This window comes from Nyctereutes procyonoides, unplaced genomic scaffold, assembly GCF_905146905.1.
Source record: "Nyctereutes procyonoides isolate TBG_1078 unplaced genomic scaffold, NYPRO_anot_genome, whole genome shotgun sequence".
NCBI classification, from domain to species: domain Eukaryota; kingdom Metazoa; phylum Chordata; class Mammalia; order Carnivora; family Canidae; genus Nyctereutes; species Nyctereutes procyonoides.
Genome location: NW_026575125.1, coordinates 61,064,465 through 61,086,696, shown reverse-complemented (window position 1 = coordinate 61,086,696; position 22,232 = coordinate 61,064,465). Strand labels below are relative to the sequence as shown.

The 22,232-nt window shown below is 38.1% G+C and overlaps 1 protein-coding gene and 1 pseudogene across 1 annotated transcript in view; both read right to left on the bottom strand.

Annotated features, from left to right (window-relative positions):
* The window catches only part of LOC129518809 (COX assembly mitochondrial protein 2 homolog), a 121,310-nt pseudogene extending 99,739 nt beyond the window's left edge, over positions 1-21,571 (bottom strand).
* SH3BGRL (SH3 domain binding glutamate rich protein like) overlaps positions 1-21,631 on the bottom strand; it is a 146,538-nt gene extending 124,907 nt beyond the window's left edge. Inside the window, exon 1 of the mRNA XM_055339065.1 lies at positions 21,498-21,631. Coding sequence (XP_055195040.1) covers positions 21,498-21,542 — 45 coding nt within the window. The 5' untranslated portion in view covers positions 21,543-21,631. The remainder of the gene's footprint in view (positions 1-21,497) is intronic.
* Positions 21,632-22,232: the final 601 nt, after the last annotated feature.

Here is a 22,232-nt window from a genome sequence, read left to right as displayed (position 1 = left end):
CTTCTAATAGTTTGTTTTCAGTATGTTTGTTGCTGATAAAAATAGAAGAGACTGAAAGCCATTTTTTTTTACAATTGATAATGAACTTCCAGTGTTAGACTCTAGGATTATGTTTTTTTAAGATTCTATTTATTTATTCATGAGAGACACAGAGAGAGAGGGCAGAGAAGCAGGCTTTCTGCAGGGAGCCCAATGTGGGACTTGAACCCAGGACCCCGGGATCGTGCCCTGAGCCAAAGGCAGACACTCAACCACTGGGCCACCCAGGCGTCCCAGACTCTAGGATTCTTAATAACAAGTAATATTAATAACAAAAAAAGATTTTCCATATCCTTTCCATGTAGATATAGTCTCTTTAGTTCACTAAAACATCATTATAAAAATTTGAAAGCCATAATGCTATTTTAAGACGAAATATCTGGTACTAGGAGAAAATTTATCCACCAGAACAGGACCCAACTGGATTTCAATGTTTATTAACTCTTGGTAATGAGGCAACCATTTTTTTAAAAGATTGTATTTATTCACAAGAGACACACAGAGCGAGGCAGATATGTAGGCAGACAGAGAAGCAGGATCCCTGTGGGGAGCCCCATGCAGGACTCCATCCTGGGACCCTGGGATCATACCCTGAGCCAAAGGCAGACATTCAACCACTGAGTCACTCAGGCATCCCAAAGCAACCATTTTTTGACAGAGTTCACATGTTTGTGGTAGTGAGAGTTAGAAATATGATGGAAGGGGAAAGGAGGGACTAATATTATCTTCAGTTATCTAATAATTGGTGAAAACATAGAGAAATATTGATTGTTTCAGCACTTAGCCTCTTTGCTATATACTTAATCAAAGGCAAACATGTTGAATTGTCCCCACACTGGAAAGTCTGGCTCAAGAGACAGTCCTTGTCAAATTTAATTGTAGCAGTGGCATGAACTAAGCTCAAAGGAAACAAAGCACACTAATATGCAGGACCCTGAACCAAATATTAAATCATACAGTTGAGGGGATCCCTGGGTGGCGCAGCGGTTTGGCGCCTGCCTTTGGCCCAGGGCGCGATCCTGGAGACCCAGGATCGAGTCCCACGTCGGGCTCCCGGTGCATGGAGCCTGCTTCTCCCTCTGCCTGTGTCTCTGCCTCTCTCTCTCTCTCTCTGTGACTATCATAAATAAATAAAAATTAAAAAAAAATAAATCATACAGTTGGGAATCCTATAATCCTTGGAAAAGAAGGAAAGAATCAGTAAGAGCACAAAGGGAGAGACAAAAATAAGATGATTGAAGGGCTATAAGTTAAGGAGTTAGGGACACCTGGCTGGCTTAGTGGTTGAGCATCTGCCTTTGGCTCAGGGCATAATCCCTGGGATCTGTGATGGAGCCCTGTTATGGATCCCCCTCCCCCCCCACATCAGGCTCTCCGCAGGGAGCCTGCTTCTCCATTTGCCTATCTGTCTGCCTCTCTGTGTCTCTCATGAGTAAATAAATAAAATCTTTTTAAAAAAGGAGTTAATGAATACACCTTATATTTTTGTAAGGCATAATTGTTAATACAAAAGATCAAAGCTGAGGTGACCATGAAGAGATCATAGAATGATCTAAAAGACATTTTTTCAGATAATAAAACAGGAGCCTAGTATGCTTTGCTCCATAGTTCCACAATAACTGATAGAAATAGGCACTAAAACCTCAAATCTTTGACTTGTCATAATTGCTACATTTGAATTAAATCAAAACAGTATAGTAATCATACCCATACAAATGTTAAGATCTATTTCCCACACCTTTCTCCAGGGAAATGGCAGGGAAATTGAGTAAAAGTTAATTTAATTAATAAACTACCACTGTTTTCAGAATAGTTATTCAAGGCTAAGATCATTGTCAGGGCAACTGGAAGAGATAGACAAAATACTTGGGTACAATAGATGGGGGGAGGCGGCAAGTGAATGTTAATTCCTGGTAGACAGAAAACCAACTTGAACATAACTAGTCCCTAAAGTAGTTGTTTTTGGGTCCCTCACATATACCTCCTTATTTGTAAGCCATATAGTTTGGTCCCCAAAATTGACATCTCTATATGTCCTATCTTATTCTGGCTCAGGGAAGAGGCTGAGGATTATTTTTGGCTCTTCTCACTCTTGAGGACCTGTGTCAAGAATCTAGCCCAGTGGATGACAGTAACTATTTTCTGAATGAATGGATGAATGAATGAATGAATTTTGAGGTAAAAGAAGGGAATCCTCAGTACAGCCTATAGATCCAGAATAGGCAGGGCCTGTCCATCCTATCTAAGACTCAGCACTTGAATATCTCTGCCAAATTTTTATATAGTATATGTATGTATATATATTATTAAGTTTCTTCAATGGAGAAGTACTAAACCAGAGCTCCAAAAACTCTCTGATGTTGAATTTAATAATTTAATGTATATGCAGCCCCAAATTTCTGATTTCTTTCCATTTTTTTCTTTGTCTTTTTTTCCTGAGTTGCTTACACCAGATCCCAAATCAGCCCAGAAATCTTGGAAGCTAGATTAAGATTAGGAGGATGGGGGCAGCCAGGGAGGCTCAGTGCTTTAGTGCCTCCTTCAGCCCAGGGCATGATCTTGAAGACCCGGGATCGAGTCCCATGCTGGGCTTGCTGCATGGAGCCTGCTTCTCCTCTACCTGTGTCTCTGCCTCTGTGTGTGTGTGTCTCCCATGAATAAATAAATAAAATCTTAAAAAAAAAGATTGGGAGGATGGGAACTAAATGTAAAAGAATAAATTGAAAAAAAAATATAAGTTTCACTTTCTTTTAACTAAAATAATACATCTTGGGATGCCTAGGTGACTCAGTGGTTGAGTGTCTGCCTTCGGCTCCGGGCGTGATCCTGGAGTTCCAGGATCAAGTCCCACATCAGGCTACCCACAGGGAACCTGTTTCTCTCTCTGCCTATGTCTCTGCCTCTCATGAATAAATAAATAAAATCTTTAAATAAATAAATAAATAAATAAATAAATAAATAAATAAACAAACAATCCAACTTCTAGAAGTTAGAGTGTAGAAAGCAAAATATTCTAAGGATTCAAATTAAGTTTTACTGAAGTTTAGCAAGTAAAAGTAAGGTAAAGTTTCTAGCTGTTCTTCATAATTTCTGTAAGAACTTTGACTTTCCTGACTATTCTTTTACAAGGGTAATTTAAATTTACAACTAAAAATAAAGACATTTTGCTACATAATCATCAGAGACTTTATATGGTAACTGAAATTAGCAAAGGTTTCTATACTTTAAAAAATGCTTTCTGAAATAATTTAGATTTGTCTTGATAAAAACAACCATTGGACATTTATACATTTATACATAAAAACTTCCATTATACATTTACTTGATAAAAACATCCATTTTTCCATCCATTGGACAATAAACAAAAATATTTATTTAGTTTCATTGTTTTCTAATCGTGAATATTCATCTTTCTCTGTCATAATTTCTAAAATATTAATTCTTGAATATTTCAGCCACTGGTGATTCAACAATGAAATATAAAACCAACAATGTTCTGATAAATCTAGGCTGGGAAAATGGATAAACAGGATTTTTCAAGGCAAATTCCAATTCACTTAGTTTTGTTCTATTTTAATTCTTCTAAACTATTTTTTTTCGTTTTGTCAAACTATTCAAATAGTCTACCTACTCACCCCTTCCTCATTATATAATGCATTTCTTTAGGCTTTCTTTTTTTTTAGATTTTATTTACTTATTCATGAGAGACACAGAGAGAGAAGGCAGAGACATAGACAGAGGGAGAAGCAAGCAGGCTCTATGCAGACAGCCCTATGTGGGACTCAATCCCGAAACTCTGGGATCATGCTCTGAGCAGACGCTCAACTGCTTAGCCACCCAAGCGTCCCTCTTTAGGCTTTTAATTAGGTTTTTGTCTTCACCATTCTACTGAAACTATTTCCAAGATCATTAATAATTTCTTTATTTTGGATTTAATAGCCTTTTAAAATCGGTACTCTAGTTTCTAAAGGATGCTACTCTGATCTCTCTTAATGAATCCTCCTGTTTCCTGCTGCACCTGCTTTCTTTCACACCATCCTGAATGTGAACATCCACTAAGATCCTGTCCTTGTTCTCAGCCTTCTTCTCATTTCACTCTATAATTCCTCCCTTCAAGCGAGGTCATTATTTCCTATGGTGTCAAGCCCTTCTTTGTGAATAACTCCAAAATCTATTCTTCAGCCACCATCTTTCCAAGTTGTAGTCAAACATTTCCCACTAGCAACTGCAGATCCCCATTTGAATGACATGTCTGCACTTGAATTTAAACATGTTATCCATTCATGCATCAACAAATATTTATTTGGAAACTTACAATGTATAAGTATATTCTGGACAGTGAGAAGCTCATGGTCTGGTGGAGAAGATAGGTAAGTCATTTTCTCTGTCGAATTTTGAAATACTACTATATTAAAGTAGAGCTCTAGGGCAGCCCAGGTGGCTCAGCCATTTAGTGCCACCTTCAGCTCAGGGCCTGATCCTGGACTCCCTGGATGGAGTCCCACATCAGGCTCCCTGCATGGAGCCTGCTTCTCTCTGCCTATGTCTCTGCCTCTGTCTCTTTCTCTGTGTCTGTCATGAATAAATAAATAAAATCTTTAAAAAAATAAAGTAGAGCTCTACAAAGTATCTTAAATTTTTACAGGCCCATCATTCTGAGAGGAGGAAAGCTAAGAGATAAACTGTAAAAACACTGACTTGGCCTCAAAATCTGTTCTTTTATGTACAGAAACCTATGTTATGTGATTTTTTAAAATTGGTAGAGACAATCTTTTTAACTTAAGATAAATGTTTACAAAAAGGCTAATCCTATTTTAAACAATATGCACTCTGTATTTTTTATCATGCGCTTTCATACAGAATAAGGGCTTGTCATTAATCATATGAAATGAAAGTTGCCAAATAATCCTAAAATTTGTATGGAACCAGAAAATACTCCAGACAGTAAGAGGAATTTTGAAAAAGAAAACCAAAGCTGGTGACATCACAATGCCAAACTTCATGCTCTATTACAAAGCTGTCATCATCAAGACAGTATAGTACTGGCACAAAAACGGACATAGAGATCAATGGGACAGAATAGAAAACCCAAAAATGGACCCTCAACTCTATGGTCAACTAATTTTGACAAAGCAGGAAAGAATACCAAATGGAAAAAGACAGTCTCTTCAACAAATGGTGCTGGGAAAATTGGACATCCACATGCAGAAGAATGAAACTGGACCATTTTCTTACACTATACATGAAGATAAACTCAAAATGGATGAAAGACCTAAATGTGAGATAATTATCCACCGAAATCCTAGAGGAGAACACAGCCAGCAACCTCTTTGACCTTGCCCACAGGAACCTTTTGCTAGACACATTTCCAATGTCAAGGGAAACAAAAGGAAAAATGAATTATTGTGACTTTATCAACATTAAAACATTCTGCACAGAAAAGGGAACAGTCAACAAAACTAAAAGGCAAATATAGAAAGGGAGAAGATATTTGCAAATGAAATATCAGATAAAGGGCTGGTATCCAAGGTCTATAAAGAATTTATCAAACTCAACATCCAAAAAACAAAGAATCTAGTCAAAAGATGGGCAGAAGACATGAACAGACATTTCTCCAAAGTAGACATCCAAATGGCCAACAGACAGATGAAAAAATGCTGAACATCACTCAGCATTAGGGAATTTTAAATCAAAATTTAAATCAAAACCACAACGAAATACCACTTCACACCAGGCAGAATGGCTAAAATTAACAAGTCAGGAAGCAACAATTATTGGTGAGGATGTGGATAAAGGGAGACTCTTACACTGTTGGTAGGAATGCAAGCTGGTATAATCTCTAGGAAAAACAGTATGGAGGTTTCTCAAGAAGTTAGAAATAGAGCTAAACTAAGACCCAGAAATTGCACTACTATGTATTTATCCCAAAGATACAAATGTATTGCTCCCAAGGGGCACCTGCATCCAATGTTTATAGCAGCAATGTCCACAATAGACAAACTTTGGAGGTATCCATCAACAGATGAATGGATAAAGATGTGGGATATATATATATATATATATATATATATATATATATAGGAATATTACTCAGCCATTAGAAAGAATGAATACTTATCATTTACATTGACATGGATGGAACTGGAGGGTATTATGCTGAGCAAAATAAGTCAATCAGAAAAAGACAATTATCATATGGTTTCACTCATGGAGAATACAAGAAACAGCACAGTGAATCATAAAGGAAGGGAGGGAAAACTGAACGGGAAGTCATCAGAGATGAAGGAAAACCATGAAAGAGTCTTAAGCAAAGGAAATAAACTGAGGGTTGCTGGATGGGGGTGGGTGGGGGAATGGGGTAAATGGGTGATGGGCATTAAGAAGGGCATGTGACGTGATGAGCACTGGGTATTATATGCAACAGATGAATTATTGAACTCTATATTGAAAACAATGATGTACTATATGTTGGTTAATTGAATTTAAATTAAAAAAAAGAAAGTTCCTTTACATTTTTACTTAAAAAAAAGAAAATAGACACATAAATTACTGCTTGCCATTCCAACTTCAAATATTTACAAGAAATCTTATAATAGCAATCAAATGATGGTCCTTTTTGCAAGTGTGGGTTTAGAATGAGGTCATAATTATGTCAATCATTCGAAGATGGTCTACCTATTTTTTCTTATAATTTTTTGTTGGAGCAATTCATGTTTTGACAACCCAAGAATTCAGATTTTGCTTTTTTTGTTTCCCCAGAATCTCTTAACATGAGCTACTTCACGATAAGTATCTAACTGTTGTACCACTAGCCCCTTTCTAGATGTTCTTTATATATCCCAAGCAATAATATGCTTATGTAGTTTCCCTAGTTTTACACATTATCCTAAAAGTGTAATTCTAATATTTCTTTATCCAATCACATTATGTAGTAAAAAGTCAAATAATCTCTATAAATTATTGACTTTCAAAAAGTAATTATATATTAATTTATAGAAAATCTACTTGGTCATCTAGATATAAATGATTTAGATAATACTGTGTTAGATGTTTTACATTTTAAAGCATCATATAGTGCATTACTTCTCATGAAATCTAGAATCACTTACTTTCAAAACTACACACATGCTATGTTGCTGGTGGGAGGTCTCTTGAGCAGGCCCTGGTATTTGGGCAGTATAAAAATTCCCTGGGATGTACAGTTTTAGTTGTTGAGGTCAACCTTTTGGTAGAGTCAGACTTAAATCCACGTAGGATATATAAACTTTCTTAAGGCCCCCAAGCAGAGTCTGACCATAACCACTCAATTTTAAGGGTATATAAAAACATGCCAAACAAAGATTATTCTTTAATTTAAATTTCAAATGTAGAGACGCCTGGGTGGCTCAGTGGTTGAGTCTGCCTTCGCTCAGGGCACGATCCCGGAGTCCAGGGATCGAGTCTTAAATTGGGCTCCCTTCAAGAAGCCTGCTTCTCCCTCTGCCTATGTCTCTGCTTCTCTCTGTGTGTCTCTCATAAATAAATAAATAAATAAATAAATAAATAAATAAATAAATAAATATCTTAAAAAATAAATTTCAAAATGTAACCATAAGTCCTAATGCAACTGGGCAATAAGTCAATGGTTACACATACTATCCTCATAATATTTTTGTGCTTGCCTTTCAACAAGTTTTCTTTTAAAAAAATCACATAAATTTTATGGTATAAAATTGGCCTTATTCTGGATTTTGACACATTTCCTACTTATTTCCTTTAAAATTTACCAGGTCTTTTTCTTCTTACTTGGTCAACTCTCTATATCACCATCATCACCCCTGATTGTCTTCTCATCATTAGAAGATTTAATTTAATATTTCTAAAATTTTAAGTAGAAATTTACTGAAAAATCTATACCTCAACTGCTGCATTTTTGGGGTTTCTAAATAGCTGATGCACAAGACCAATTATGTATACATTTCTGAAAGAGTAAAATCAGATTCTGTAATTTTTAGTAATGGATTTCCAAACCAATACTTATAGAAGCTTTCTTCCATGATACTCTCATTTTATATCATTTATAAACGACATAAACCCTTGTGAGGGTTATGAGAAGCAAAGAAAATGTTAATGACCTACAGATAACATAGGCAACAGTCAATAACACATGCCACACCCTGAAGTTACATGCTCTAGCTGAAAGCTTAAAACCCCTTCTAAAAATAATTTGTCTCACCTACTTTTTGTTAGACTGCCTTACACAAGAAATCTTATATTGGGATAAGTAATAGTATATATTGAACTATTATGACTTTGATTTTCTGCTCTGGATAATTTTCTTTTTAGAGAGGGAGAGAGGTGGGGGGCAAGGGGCAGAGGGAGAGAGAGAGAGAGAGAATCTTGAGCAGGCTCCACACTAGTGTAGAGCCTCATACAGGGCTCCATCTCACAACTCTGAGATCATGACCTGAGCCAAAATCAAGAGTTGGAAATTTAACCGAATGAGCCACCCAGATTCCCCTGAAGAATTCTTAGTTCTCTACATGATATACTGGCCACTATATTTTTTCTTTGTACTGCTATAAAACAATTAACTAAGAAATACTTTTCATGATTTTCAAGTTTATTCGAAAAGCAATTTTGCAACGACTTTTAAATTAGTTTCAGAACTACATTCATAGTGGATAATCAAGAAATATCAGCCAAAAGGTCAAATACCATGGTTGTTAAGATCATGGGCTCTGGCATCAGACAAACCTAGGTGGAAGTGCTTTGCTAGCTCTCTGAGTCTGTTTCCTTTTCATAAATGGACAGATAAACTGCTGACTTTATTGAGTTGAAACAGGAATTCAATTATATAATATTGTACTTACCACTATCCTTGGCATATTTTAAGCGCTCACTGACAAAGTATTGCATGAGAAATTAAAATGAGATGATTAATCATATTTTAACATATGATATAATTGTCTATGCTCATCTTCCTTCCAAATCAACTTTGAAATATCACACTGAATAGAATGGTTTGTGATATCATGTGGCTGTTTTTTTTTTTCATGCAGCTACTATTAAGTGTATATTTACTGCTTTAATTCTAACATTGAGGAATATGCTGCACTCAAAATAATTGGCTGAGTGGTAGTGGCAAAACAGACAAAGTTTTCTCTATTTTTCTTGAAAGATTTTATTTATTTATTCATGATAGACACACAGAGAGAGGCAGAGACAATAGGCATAAGGAGAAGCAGGCCCCCCACAGGGAGCCTGATGTGGGACTCAATCTCAGGACCCTGGTATCATGACCTGTGCCAAAGGCAGATGCTCAACCACTAAGCAACTCAGGTGCCCCAAAATTTTCTCTATTGTAACTGTTAACTGAGATAAATATTCTCTGGTATTTAAAAGATAAAGTACTATTTGTCTTGACTCACTGTTTGAAATATCCTAAGCAAAAATGTATGGCTTTAACTCCAACTCTGATAGTGTCTCATTTCCAGAAAGGACTAAGCCAGAGGGACAGAATTCAAAGACTAGAATCCATAATCAGAGTTTACAAGTCATAGCACAGTTGCTTTGCTAATGAATTTAGAAAATTTACAGAATCATAAAAAGCCACTTTTAAATTATGTTAGCCTATGACAACATGAAAATACTTTTCAGGGAAGAAAATTTGAGTCAAAAGAACTCAATACATGGCACAAATGCTATTTAAAAATCTGTCCTTGGTTAAGCAATTTTATTTAAAAATAAAAGAACTAAAATATATCTGAAATTGATGCTACTAACCAACCTCCTTACTTTCCCCAGTCCCACTTAATTCTCATGTACAGATTATGGATGAAGAAGACACATTTGCCTGGTTAAGCATATTCCAGTCTTTTTCTCTCGTTTCATGTATCATCCAGTCTTAAATAGTACTTATAGGTTCATAGTCACATGACAAGAGTTTAATGTACTATTGACAATTTTTGTTTAATAACTATACATTAAGAGGATGTGTAAATAACAGTATTTAGGAGTGGGTTCTGGAGTCCAAACAACTTGGTTTCTTCTTGCTCCTTGCTCAGTGTGGAGTACAGCATGGAGTTTGAATCCACTACCCTGAGATCAAAACCTGAGCTGAGACCAAGAGTAGGGTGCTTAACCAACTGAGGAACCCATGTGCCCCCAGAACAACTTGGGTTCTAATCCCAGTTCTGCCACTTGAAACTTTTTTAAAGATTTTATTTATTCATGAGAGACACAGAGAAAGAGACAGAGGCAGAGACATAGGCAGAGAGAAGCAGGCTCCATGCAGGGAGACTGATGTGGGACTCGATCCCAGGAGTCCAGGACCACACCCTGGTCCAAAGGCAGGCACTAAACCGCTGAGCCATCCAGGGATCCCCGCACTTGAAACTTTTTGATCTTAAGCAATATACCTAATGTTTCTGGGTCTTAGACATACTCCCTTAGACATACATATTTACAGATGTAAATATACATTTGTTTAATCTTGTTCTGGATTGGAGGAAATAATTAAATACTAGGTTTAAAAGACTTTCTTGTAGGCAAGAAAGAAGAACTGAAAGCAACAGACAGTCATAGTCTAAGATTCCAACAGAATCTCAATATGTTTAATTTTATCAGTAAGAAATGAAATATTACATTCATTCTTGATAATTCAATTAACTAGCAGAAAATATTTCTGTAAAAGATACATGTTTAATTGTGCAATATATATCTTAGAGAAGAATTTAGGGATTAACTACAGAGAATTAGAACATTTGACCTGAATGCATCTGGGGCTTCAATCTATTTATTATTTTCCAGGTCAATCCAGGGGGAGAACTGATCTTATGGTGTATTGTTCAGAACTCCTCCTCAATACAGAAACTAGCCTTTGAGCTAGAGATAAACCCATTTTATATTTCTCTTCTACCAGCTCATAAATCTAAATTTATACTAAATTTCCAAAATACATTCTTCCCTAAAACCATTTGACTCTTAAATGCCCAAGAATCATTGCTGATAATTGTGATTTCCAAGCCTCTTTAAGTTGGGCCAAATTATTCCAAAAACTGCCACTGTTGCTGTGAAATTAAGGAAGTCAGTCATCAAACATAGGGCACCAAGTTGAAACCACTGATACTGAGTTCCTGCATTAATCAGGTGAATGCTGTCATTTTCCACCATTTAGAACCAAAAAGTATTTCTAAACATTCATATGATGAAAAATTTCTGATTTTGTTCCTTTAAGTAGTTTATGAATACTTTTAAATAGCATCCAAACAAACTTTGACAGTTATAACAAAGACCATAGCATACATCAAAACAATGTTCAATTTATAAATATAACGTCAGAGAAGCAAAATATTCTGCCACATAAAATACAATTACTTGAGAATCATATAGATGAAGAATTGTAGTTTATTATCCCACATGTATATTATCCAAATGAAAATAGTACTGTGACTAGTGATTCATACTTTGGCAATCACAAGCATTTATTTACCCGTTTTTATAACTTGTATAGTGAATAGTGTCATAAAGAAATGTATATTTCATTTCACACATGGATAATTGTCTTAGCAGTCATAAAAGAGATAATTTTAAAAAGTTATTTCATAAATAAAACCCACAGAAACCATCTATCTACCACAATCTCAACATTTTACACTAAGCCTACCTAGAATGCAAAGAGACCATAAGATGGAGATTATTATGAGTCCAGAGAAAAGAAGTATCAGAAAAAAAACCTCCCAAACCAGTTAAAATTCTCCAAGCAATCATCACTCTAGCAGTTCTCATCAAAGACTAATGTTGATTTTTGTTAAAAGTTACTGAAATTTATTAAGTTACACAGGGTCTGTATTTATTGTTCCTGTTCCATTAAATATAAATTTATAGGGCATTACAATCTCAACAAGAACAATAACAACAAAAATATGGTATATACTTCTGTGTTACAGTGGGTCAAGACATACACAAACAGTCCTGAACAGGCAGAAATCACCCCCTATAGACAGACAACTTTGGAATTACATTCCTGCTAAATAGTTTCCACAAAAAGAAACAGTATTCAGGCCTGACTTTCTATACCTTGACTTACAAAAAACAATTCCAAATGGGCATGTCTTCTCTATCCCCCTGTCCTTGAGTGAACAGTCATTTATTCCACTTAATGACATTCAATTTCAGATATACTATCTCTCCTCCACATCAGCTCATTTTTCTAATCCCTGTATATGTATATGCTCAGGCAATTCTTCCAATTCTTCCAGTCATTTCTGTACCTCTCACCTCATGTTCACATTTATCTTCTCATGCCTCCTCTACATGCATCACTGGGACAATGTATTTCTTGGTGGTTAAATACATGTTATTGTATTCAAACAGATTGTGCTGGATTCAAGTTCTGTGACATCCTATTTATATGACCCTGAGAAAGCTGTTTAACCTTTCTGGACCTGTATTTCCTTATCTTAAAAATAGAGATAATCATAAAACCTAATTCACAGGACTAGGAATTGTCACCAAAAATATATAGTACCTGACACACTTAAGTGTTTCTATTATTATTATGGCTTTCAAGAAATTGATTACAAAAACCAACACACCTGTTTTCATTTCTACATTTTTGAGAACCAAATGCTACCAGTATTGGGGCAGAGTTGAGTAAATATTTGAAAACTTTTTTTTTTGACCAGGCTATGTGGGAAAATAAGTCCTGAAATAAGCACAGAAAAAATTAATATTGTTTTGGACTTATATATTCTCCTGTGCCTGGTAAAATATTGAATATTGGTTATTTTTATAACAACCATTAGGAAGAGTCAGAAAACAGTGAAAGATTAGCAATCCAAAACCAAAAGCTTTCTTTTAAATGCTCTTCAGAGAACTACACTTAATAACTTATCTTAGTAACTTATAAGAGTGTCTCACTTTGAGCAATCATTGGTTTCCCATTAAGATTTTTGCCCCAAGCAGGCGGGGCAAGATGGTGGAAGAGTAGGATACCCAAGTCACCTGTCCCCACCAACTTACCTAGATAACTTTCAAATCATCCTGAAAACCTACGAATTCAGCCTGAGATTTAAAGAGAGAACAGCTAGAATGCTACAGTGAGAAAAGTTCGCGCTTCTATCAAAGTAGGAAGATGGAAAAAAATAAAGAAATAAAAAAGCATCCAAGGTGGAGCACCCTGCGAGGAGCCAGGCTAAGGCCAGGGCGAGTGCCTCCAGGACAGGAAAGCCCCATCCCGGAGAAGCAGAAGCTTCACCAATCTTTCCGGATGGAAAGGCGCTGGCAGGGAGTTGGAGCAGGATCCCAGGAGGGGCAGGGATGCCCTGAGGCTCCCAGGGGCACTAACAGAGGACCTGCGCCCCGGGGGAGAGTGCGCCACACCCCGCGGCCGAGCTCCCTAAAGGGCTGCAGCGAGCACCCGGCGGGGCCTCGGCAGCAGCTCAGGCAGCAGGTCCAGCAGCGGCCTTGCACAGAGGGGACTATGTGGCCCCGGGAGCACAATTCCAGTGGCACAGGCCCCAGAGCCCAGGGCGCCAGGGGACACAGCCCAGGATCCTGCACTCCCTTTGGGACAGATGGAGCTGGGAGGGCTCAGGACAGCGAGGACACTCCAGGCTGAAAGGCAGCGGGGCCCGGAGAGCAGCTCAGGAGGCAGCGTGGGCAGCGGCTCCCCAAGGAGGGGGCCCCGCCGCCACGGGAGTGCAATTCCAGTGGTGCAGGCACAGGAGCCAAAGGCGCTGGGGGACACAGCCTAAGATCCGGCACTCCCCACAGGACAGGCAGAGGTGGGGAGGACACAGGGCAGCAAGGACACTCCTGCCAACAGACGGCCCAGAGCTATGCAGATCAGCGCCCCCTCCGCTCTGGGAGCATCCAGGCCCCTGCGGACTGGGAGCTGCAGTAGTTACTGTGAGAGCTAATTCCAGGGCTGCAGAGATGGCCGCCGCCACTACTGTTGTTCCTCCTGGTGTCACCTTGTACCTGGGACTGAGCCGGGCCACCAGGGAGCAGGGACCTCACAGGATACACAGCTCCCACTGAGCTGTGCACCTAGAAGGGGGCTGGGCAGCTCCGCTAGGTGCACACCTGAGAATCAGCACAGTAGGCCCATCCCCCAGAGGACCAGCTGGAAGGACAGGGGGAAAGCAAGTAATTGATCAAGCAGCGCTAGAAAGTTCCAGGATAAGTCGAGGGATTTACAGTATATAGAATCAGAGGATACTTCCCCTTGTTTTTTGTTTTCTGTTTGTTTCTCCCCCACCCCTTTTTTTTCTCTCTTGTTCTCCTTTTCTCACTACAACTTGTTTATGGCCAATCTGCACTGAGCAAAATGACTAGAAGGAAAAACTGACCACGAAAGAAAGAATCAGAAACAGTCCTCTGTCCCTCAGAGTTACAGAATTTGGATTACAATTCGATGTCAGAAAGCCAGTTCAGAAGCACAATTATGAAGCTACTGGTGGCTCTGGAAAAAAGCATAAAGGATTCAAGAGACCTCATAACTGCAAAATTTAGAGCTAATCAGGCCGAAACTAAAGTCAATTAAATGAGATACAATCCAAACTGGAGGTCCTAATGATGAGGGTTAATGAGGTAGAAGAATGAGTGAATGACATAGAAGACAAGTTGATGGCAAGGAGGGAAGCTGTGGGAAAAAAAGAAAACAATTAAAAGATCATGAGGAAAAGTTAAGGGAAATAAATGACAGTCTCAGAAGGAAAAATCTACCTTTAATTGGGGTTGCAGAGGGCGCCAAAAGGGACAGAGGATGAGAATAAGTTTTGAACAAATCATAGCTGAGAACTTCCCTAACTTGGGAAGGGAAACTGGCATCCAGATATATTCCCACCACTAAAATCAAGAAAAAACATTCAACACCCCGACATTTAATACTGAAACTTGTAAATTCCTAAGATAAAGAGAGGATTCTTAAAGCAGCAAGAGACAAGAAATCCCTAACCTTTATGGGGAGAAGTATCAGGTTAACAGCAGACGTCTCCACAGAGACCTGGCAGGCCAGGAAGGGCTGGCAGGATATACTCAGGGCCCTAAATGAGAAGAACATGCAACCAAGAATACTTTATCCAGCAAGGCTCTCATTCAGAATAGAAGGAGAGATAAAGAGCTTCCAAGATAGGAAGAAACTGAAACAATATGGGACCACCAAACCAGCTCTGCAAGAAATAATAAGGTGGACTCTGTAAAAGAAAGAGGAAGTCCAAGGAAACAATCCACAAAAACAGGGACTGATTAGGTATCCTGATGACATTAAATTCATATCTGTCAATAGTAACTCTGAGTGTGAATGGGCTAATGACCCCGTCAAAAGGCTAGGGTTTCAGACTGGATAAAAAAGCAAGACCCATCTATTTGCTGTCTACAAGAGACTCATTTTAGACGGAAGGACACCTACAGCCTGAAAATAAAAGGTTGGAGAACCATTTTCCAATCAAAAGGCCCTCAAATGAAAACAGGGGTAACCATCCTTATATCAGAAAAACTAAAGTTTATCCCGAAGACTGTAATAAGAGATGAAGAGGGACACTATATCATACTTAAAGGATCTATCCAACAAGAGGACCTAACAATCATCAATATTTATGCCCTGAATGTGGGAGCTGACAAGTATATCAATTAACAACCAAACTTAAGACATAGTTAAATAATAATACACTTATACTTGGAGACTTGAACACAGCGCTTTCTACAATTGATAGATTTTCTAAGCACATCTCCAAAGAAACAAGAGCGTTAAATGATACACTGGACCAGATGGATTACACAGATATTTACAGAACTTTACATTCAAATGCAACTGAATACATATTCTTCTCAAGGGCACATGGAGCTTTCTCCAGAATAGACCACATACTGGGTCACAAATCAGGTCTTAACTGATGCCAAAAGACTGGGATTTTACCTGACATATTTTCAGACCATAATGATTTGAAACTAGAACTAAATCACAAGAAGAAGTTTGGAAGGATTTCAAACACGTGGAGGTTAAAGACCATCCTGCTAAAAGATGAAAGGACCAACCCGGCAATTAGAGAAGAATTAAAAAGATTCATGGAAACTAATGAGAATGAAGATACAACCATTCAAAATCTTTGAGATACAGCAAAAGCATACCTGATGGGGAAATACATCGCAATACACGCATCCATCCAAAAAACTGGAAAGAACTATAAACACAAAAGCTAACCTTGCCCCTAAAGGAGCTGGAGGAAAAACAGCAAATGGATCCTACACCCAGCAGAAGAAGAGAGTTAATAAAGATTCGAGCAGAACTCAATGAAATAGAGACCAGAAGAACTGCAGAACAGATCAACAAAACCAGGAGTTGGTTCTTTGAAAGAATTAGTAAGATAGAAAAACCATTAACCAGCCTTATTAAAAAGAAGAGAGAAGACTCAAATTAATAAAATCATGAATGAGAAAGGAGAGATCACCACCAATAAAAAGGAAATACAGACGATTTAAAAAACTTAATATGAGCAGCTATATGCCAATAAAGTAGGCAATCTAGACACAATGGACGCATTTCTGGAAAACCAAAAACTACCAAAACTGGAACAGGAAGAAATAGGAAACCTGAACAGGCTGATAACCAGGGAGGAAGCAGTCATCAAAAACCTCCCAAGACACAAAAGTCCAGGGACAGATGGCTTCCCAGGGAATTCTATCAAACGTTTAAAGGAGAAACCATACCTATTCTACTAAAGCTGTTCACAAAGATAGAAACAGATGGAGTACTTCCAAATTCATTCTATGAGGCCAGCATCACCTTAATTCCAAAACCAGACAAAGACCCCACCAAAAAGGAGAATTATAGACCAATATCCCTGATAAACACAGATGCAAAAATTCTCAACAAGATAGTAGCCAATAGGATCCATCTGTACATTAAGAAGATTATTCACCATGACCAAGTGGGTTTTATCCCCAGGCTGCCAGGCTGGTTCAACACTTGTAAAGCAATTGATGTGATAATATCAGCAAGAGAAAAAACAAGAACCATGTGATCCTCTCAATTGATGCATTGAAGGCATTTGACCAAATACAGCATCCATTCCTGATCAAAACTCATCAGAGTGTAGGGATAGAGGGAACATTCCTCAGCATCTTAAAGGCATCTACAAAAAGCCCACAGCAAATATTATTCTCAATATGGAAACCCTGGGAGCCTTTCCCCCAAGATCAGGAACAAGACAGGGATGTCCACTCTCACCACTGCTATTCAATATAATACTAGAAGTCCTAGCCTCAGCAATCATGCAACAAAAAGCATTCAAATTGGCAAAGAAGTCAAACTCTCCCTCTTCCCAGGTGACATAATACTGTCCATAGAAAACCTAAATACTTCACCCCACGATTGCTAGAACTCATATAACAATTCGACAGTGTGGCAGGATACAGCATCAATTCCCAGAAATCAGTGGCGTTTCTATACACTTACAATGAGACTGAAGAAAGAGAAATTAAGGAGTCAATCCCATTGACAATTGCACCCAAAGCATAAGATACCTAGGAGGAAACCTAACCAAAGAGGTTAGAGGATCTATACCCTAAAAACAACTTCTGAAAGAAATGGAGGAAGACACAAAGAGATAGAAAAATATTCCATGCTCATGGTTGGAAGAATTAATATTGTGAAAATGTCAATGTTCCCAGGGTAATTTACACATTTAATGCAATCCCTATCAAAATACCATGGACTTTCTTCAGAGAGTTGGAACAAATCATCTTTAGATTTGTGTGGAATCAGAAAAGACCTCGAATAGCCAGGGGAATATTGAAAAAGCAAACCATAGCTGGAGGCAGATTTCAGGTTGTACTACAAAGGTGTGGTCATCAAGACAGTGTGGTACTGGCACAAAAACAGACACATAGATCAATGGAACAGAACAGACAAACCAGAAGTGGACCCTCAACTTTATGGTCAACTAATAATCGACTAAGCAGGAAAAACCATCCACTGTAAAAAGGACAGTCTTTTCAATAAATGGTGCTGGGAAAGAAGAAAGAAACTAGACCATTCTCTTACACCATACACAAAGATAAACTCAAAAAGGATGAAAGATCTCAATGTGAGATAAGATTCCATCAAAATCCTAGAGGACAACACAGGCAACAACCTTTTTGAACTTGGCCACAGCAACTTCTTGCAAGATACATCCATGAAGGCAAGAGAAACAAAAGCAAAAATGAATTATTGGTACTTCATCAGGATAAGAAGCTTTTGCACAGCAAAGGATACAGTCAACAAAACTAAAAGACAACCTACAGAATGGGAGAAGATATTTGCGAATGACGTATCAGATAGAGGGCTAGTATCCAAGATCTATAAAGAACTTCTTAAACTCAACACCAAAGAAACAAACAATCCAATAATGAAATGGGCAAAAGACATGAACAGAAATTTCACAGAGGAAGACATAGACATGGCCAAAAAGCACATGAGAGAATGCTCTGCATCACTTGCCATCAGGGAAATACAAATCAAAACCACAATGAGATACCACCTCACACCAGTGGGAATGGTGAAAATTCACAAGACAGGAAACAACAAATGTTGGAGAGGATGTGGAGAAAGGGGAACCCTCCTGCACTGTTGGTGGGAATGTTAACTGGTGCAGCCACTCTGGTAAACTCTGTGGAGGTTCCTCCATGAGTTTAAAATAGAACTGGCCTATGACCCAGCAATTGCGCTGCTGGGGATTTACCCCAAAGATACAGATGCAGTGAAACGCCGGGACACCTGCACCCCGATGTTTCTAGCAGCAATGTCCACAATAGCCAAACTGTGGAAGGAGCCTCGGTGTCCATAGAAAGATGAATGGATAAAGAAGATGTGGTTTATGTATACAATGGAATATTACTCAGCCATTAGAAACGACAAATACCCACCATTTGCTTTGACATGGATGGACCTGGAGGGTATTATGCTGAGTAAAATAAGTCCATTGGAAAAGGACAAACATTATATGGTCTCATTCATTTGGGGAATATAAAAAATAGTGAAAGGGAATGGAGAGCAAAGGAGAGAAAATGAGTGAAAATATCAGTGAGAGTGACAAAACATGAGAGACACCTAACTCTGGGAAATGAACAAAGGGTAGTGGACGGGTGGTGGGCGGAGGGTTGGGGTGACTGGGTGATGGGCACTTGGTGGGATGAGCACTGGGTGTTATGCTATATGTTGGCAAATTGAACTCCAATAAATAAATTAAAAAATATTTTTGCCCCCAAATCTCTAAATTGTGTGTTAAAAACTATATGGTAGAAGTCTTAATGACAATACCTTAGTACTGCAACCTGAATAGTGCACATTTATGTTATAAATGAAGTATACTCGCTTTTTCCTGTTTTAGTACTATTTAAAAATACTCATGCTTTTTAAAAAATAAAAATATATTTTGCCAATATGCGTATTTTTGATAACAAGCTCATAAGAACTATAATTACTGAAACAACACACAAATTTCTAGTAACTCATAAGATAAAAAACTGAAACAAAACATAAATAGCATATATTTCCTATTTGTATAGTCTTCAACAATCCAGTCTAACAGCATACGTAAAAAGAGATATCAGTCATTTTTTTAAGGCTTTTAGAACCCTAAGTCTTTACAAAGGGAGAAATAAAATTGTTCTTTTTTTTTAGGTTTATTTTTATTTATTTATTTTTTAATAAATTAATTTTTATTGGTGTTCAATTTACCAACATACAGAATAACACCCAGTGCTCATCCCGTCAAGTGTCCCCCTCAGTGCCCGTCACCCATTCACCCCCACCCCCCGCCCTCCTCCCCCTCCACCACCCCTAGTTCATTTCCCAGAGTTAAGAGTCTTTATGTCCTATGTCCCTTTCTGATATTTCCCACACATTTCTTCTCCCTTCCCTTATATTCCCTTTCACTATTATTCATATTCCCCAAATGAATGAGAACATACACTGTTCTTTAATAGAAATTTTGAAAGGAGTTTCTTTTTGAATCTGCTTTTGGGGGAGGGGTAGATGAGCAAGAAGGCAAAGAATAAATAGTAGTATTGGAAATGCCTATCACCTAAAATGAAACTAACTTCTGATCAGGAATTTAACTAAAGTTATTAAGCTGGTCTTTAAAATTTTACAATTACTGTGTTGGGCATGAGACTCTGAGGAACTCAAATATTACTCTGAAATATCATAATTAATATAAGTGGATAATAATAAAGCAAGAAGCTCATGAGGTAAGGTTCAAAGGCAATATAAAAAGTTTTAGGTTTTCAACCTAAATTTGCTCAAAAATTGTAATGTTAATTATTCTGTCTGAAAACTGTCTAAACATACCCATGCATGGTGGCCAGAAAAGACAAAGTTCAAAGTTCAAGGTTTTTGTGATTTCACCTAACCTTCAGTTTTATCCCAAATCCATTTTAGGGGTAAATAAACAAAACAAACAACAGTAAAAATATGAAATAGCTGCTGTTCTAAAGCCCAGAAGAAGGAGGCAGTTACTACATCCTACATCAGGAACTCACATATCTACTCTTGCTACTGTTAGCTTTTCTTTTGAGTTGTGAAAAACAGGCACTTTCATTTATCATGGATATACACTACGGTTGTACCCCAGTTTATCTTATTCCTTCCCACAGCTGCTGAAGAATTCTTACTCTAAATTAAAAGTACATGAACCCAGAAGGGACCTGTCCTATCATTTGAAGAAGCAGCAACTGGAGTCTGCCACTACACAAGAAACTGCTTACTTGCTAGTTCCCTTTTTAGTTCTCAATATATTTGAAGCAGTTAGAAACTGTTAGAAGTTATGTCTTTTGGGGAAAAAAATCATAATAAGGAACACTCTGGAAGGAAAAAACAGGTCCTTTGTCACATTAGTTTAAAAAAAAAAAAACCCACAACTTTGCATCATAGTTCTCAATCCCCCCGCCCCCATTCTGCCTAGTTCTAACACTCTTTAAACTGAATTAAAACACACTCTCTTACACACTGGCAAAATAACTCTTTGATTAAACGGGCCTCACTTCAAAAATAATCACAATGTTTCAGTAGGCCTCCACTCAATTGTCATCAGCACTTTTTACATCTTTACAGAAGTGCATGCCTGCCTTTCATCTCAGTACCTAGAGCACATATGTCCCACTCCTGAAACTCACCAGTGTGATTTTACTTGACTTCTTCCCTTAACCTTAAAGACCCAATACCACCATCTCCCATCTACCAAAATTCAGTAACTTTCTTTCTCCTTCAACGTAGAAATGTGATCTTACATCGTAAGGGAAACAAAGCTAAACTCCATAGAAAAATGGAATCGAAGCAACAAAGGAAAGAAAGAGAAGGGGAAAACGGGTGGAAGACCGTGTGTCTTCCTAAGTAGTGGCTGCCAGATGAACTTCTGCAATTTTATGGTTCTGGAGCAGCAGGAGACTGGTGTGTAGGAAAACAAAGGTGGTCTCTCCACCCTCCTTACCGCCGTTGAACCAGAGGAAGATGCAATATACACACGGATCACCATCCTGGGAGCAATGGCCGCTGTTGTTTGGGTCCTGCAAAGGGCTTGAGAGAAACTGCAGCAAATGCTGGAATTCAGCTAGAAGTGGAAGAGAGGTGGAAAGAAGAAAGGGGGGGAGGGTGGAAGGGGAACTCGCCAGAGTCCCGCCTCCTCCCTTGACTGTTTTCACTGAGCTCAGAATACTGCAGTCCCAGTCCCAAAGCCTGGAAAATACAGGCTCCTTTGCATCATTTCTATTTTTTTTTTAAATAGGGAGTCTCGAATTGCACCGCGAGATCTGTTGAAACATTTATTTTTGACGATTCTCTCCACAAGAGGAGGCAGAGGAGAAAGAAAAAAGGGAGCATTGTATTAAATTATATTAGAATGAAGGACATTTTCCCACAGAAACTGAAAGTTCTGCACATAACTTCCTGCTCAGAAATGTATGCAAATAAGACAGATCTTCCTTAAATGAAGACTCCCTATGTTGAATCAGACACTAGTAAGAAAGCCTATGCTTTCAAAGTTTTGTGCATTTTAAGACTCCTATTATGTAATGAGTATTCTGACGATAGCTGGTTGCAGAAATTAGGCATTGAAGAAGTGAGCAAAGCCACAGAAGATTTAAGAAAAGTTTCAGGTTTCCCTAAACCCAGAAATGGCAGGACTAGTTTTCTTTCTGAGTTTTACTTTTTGTTATGATAGGGAACA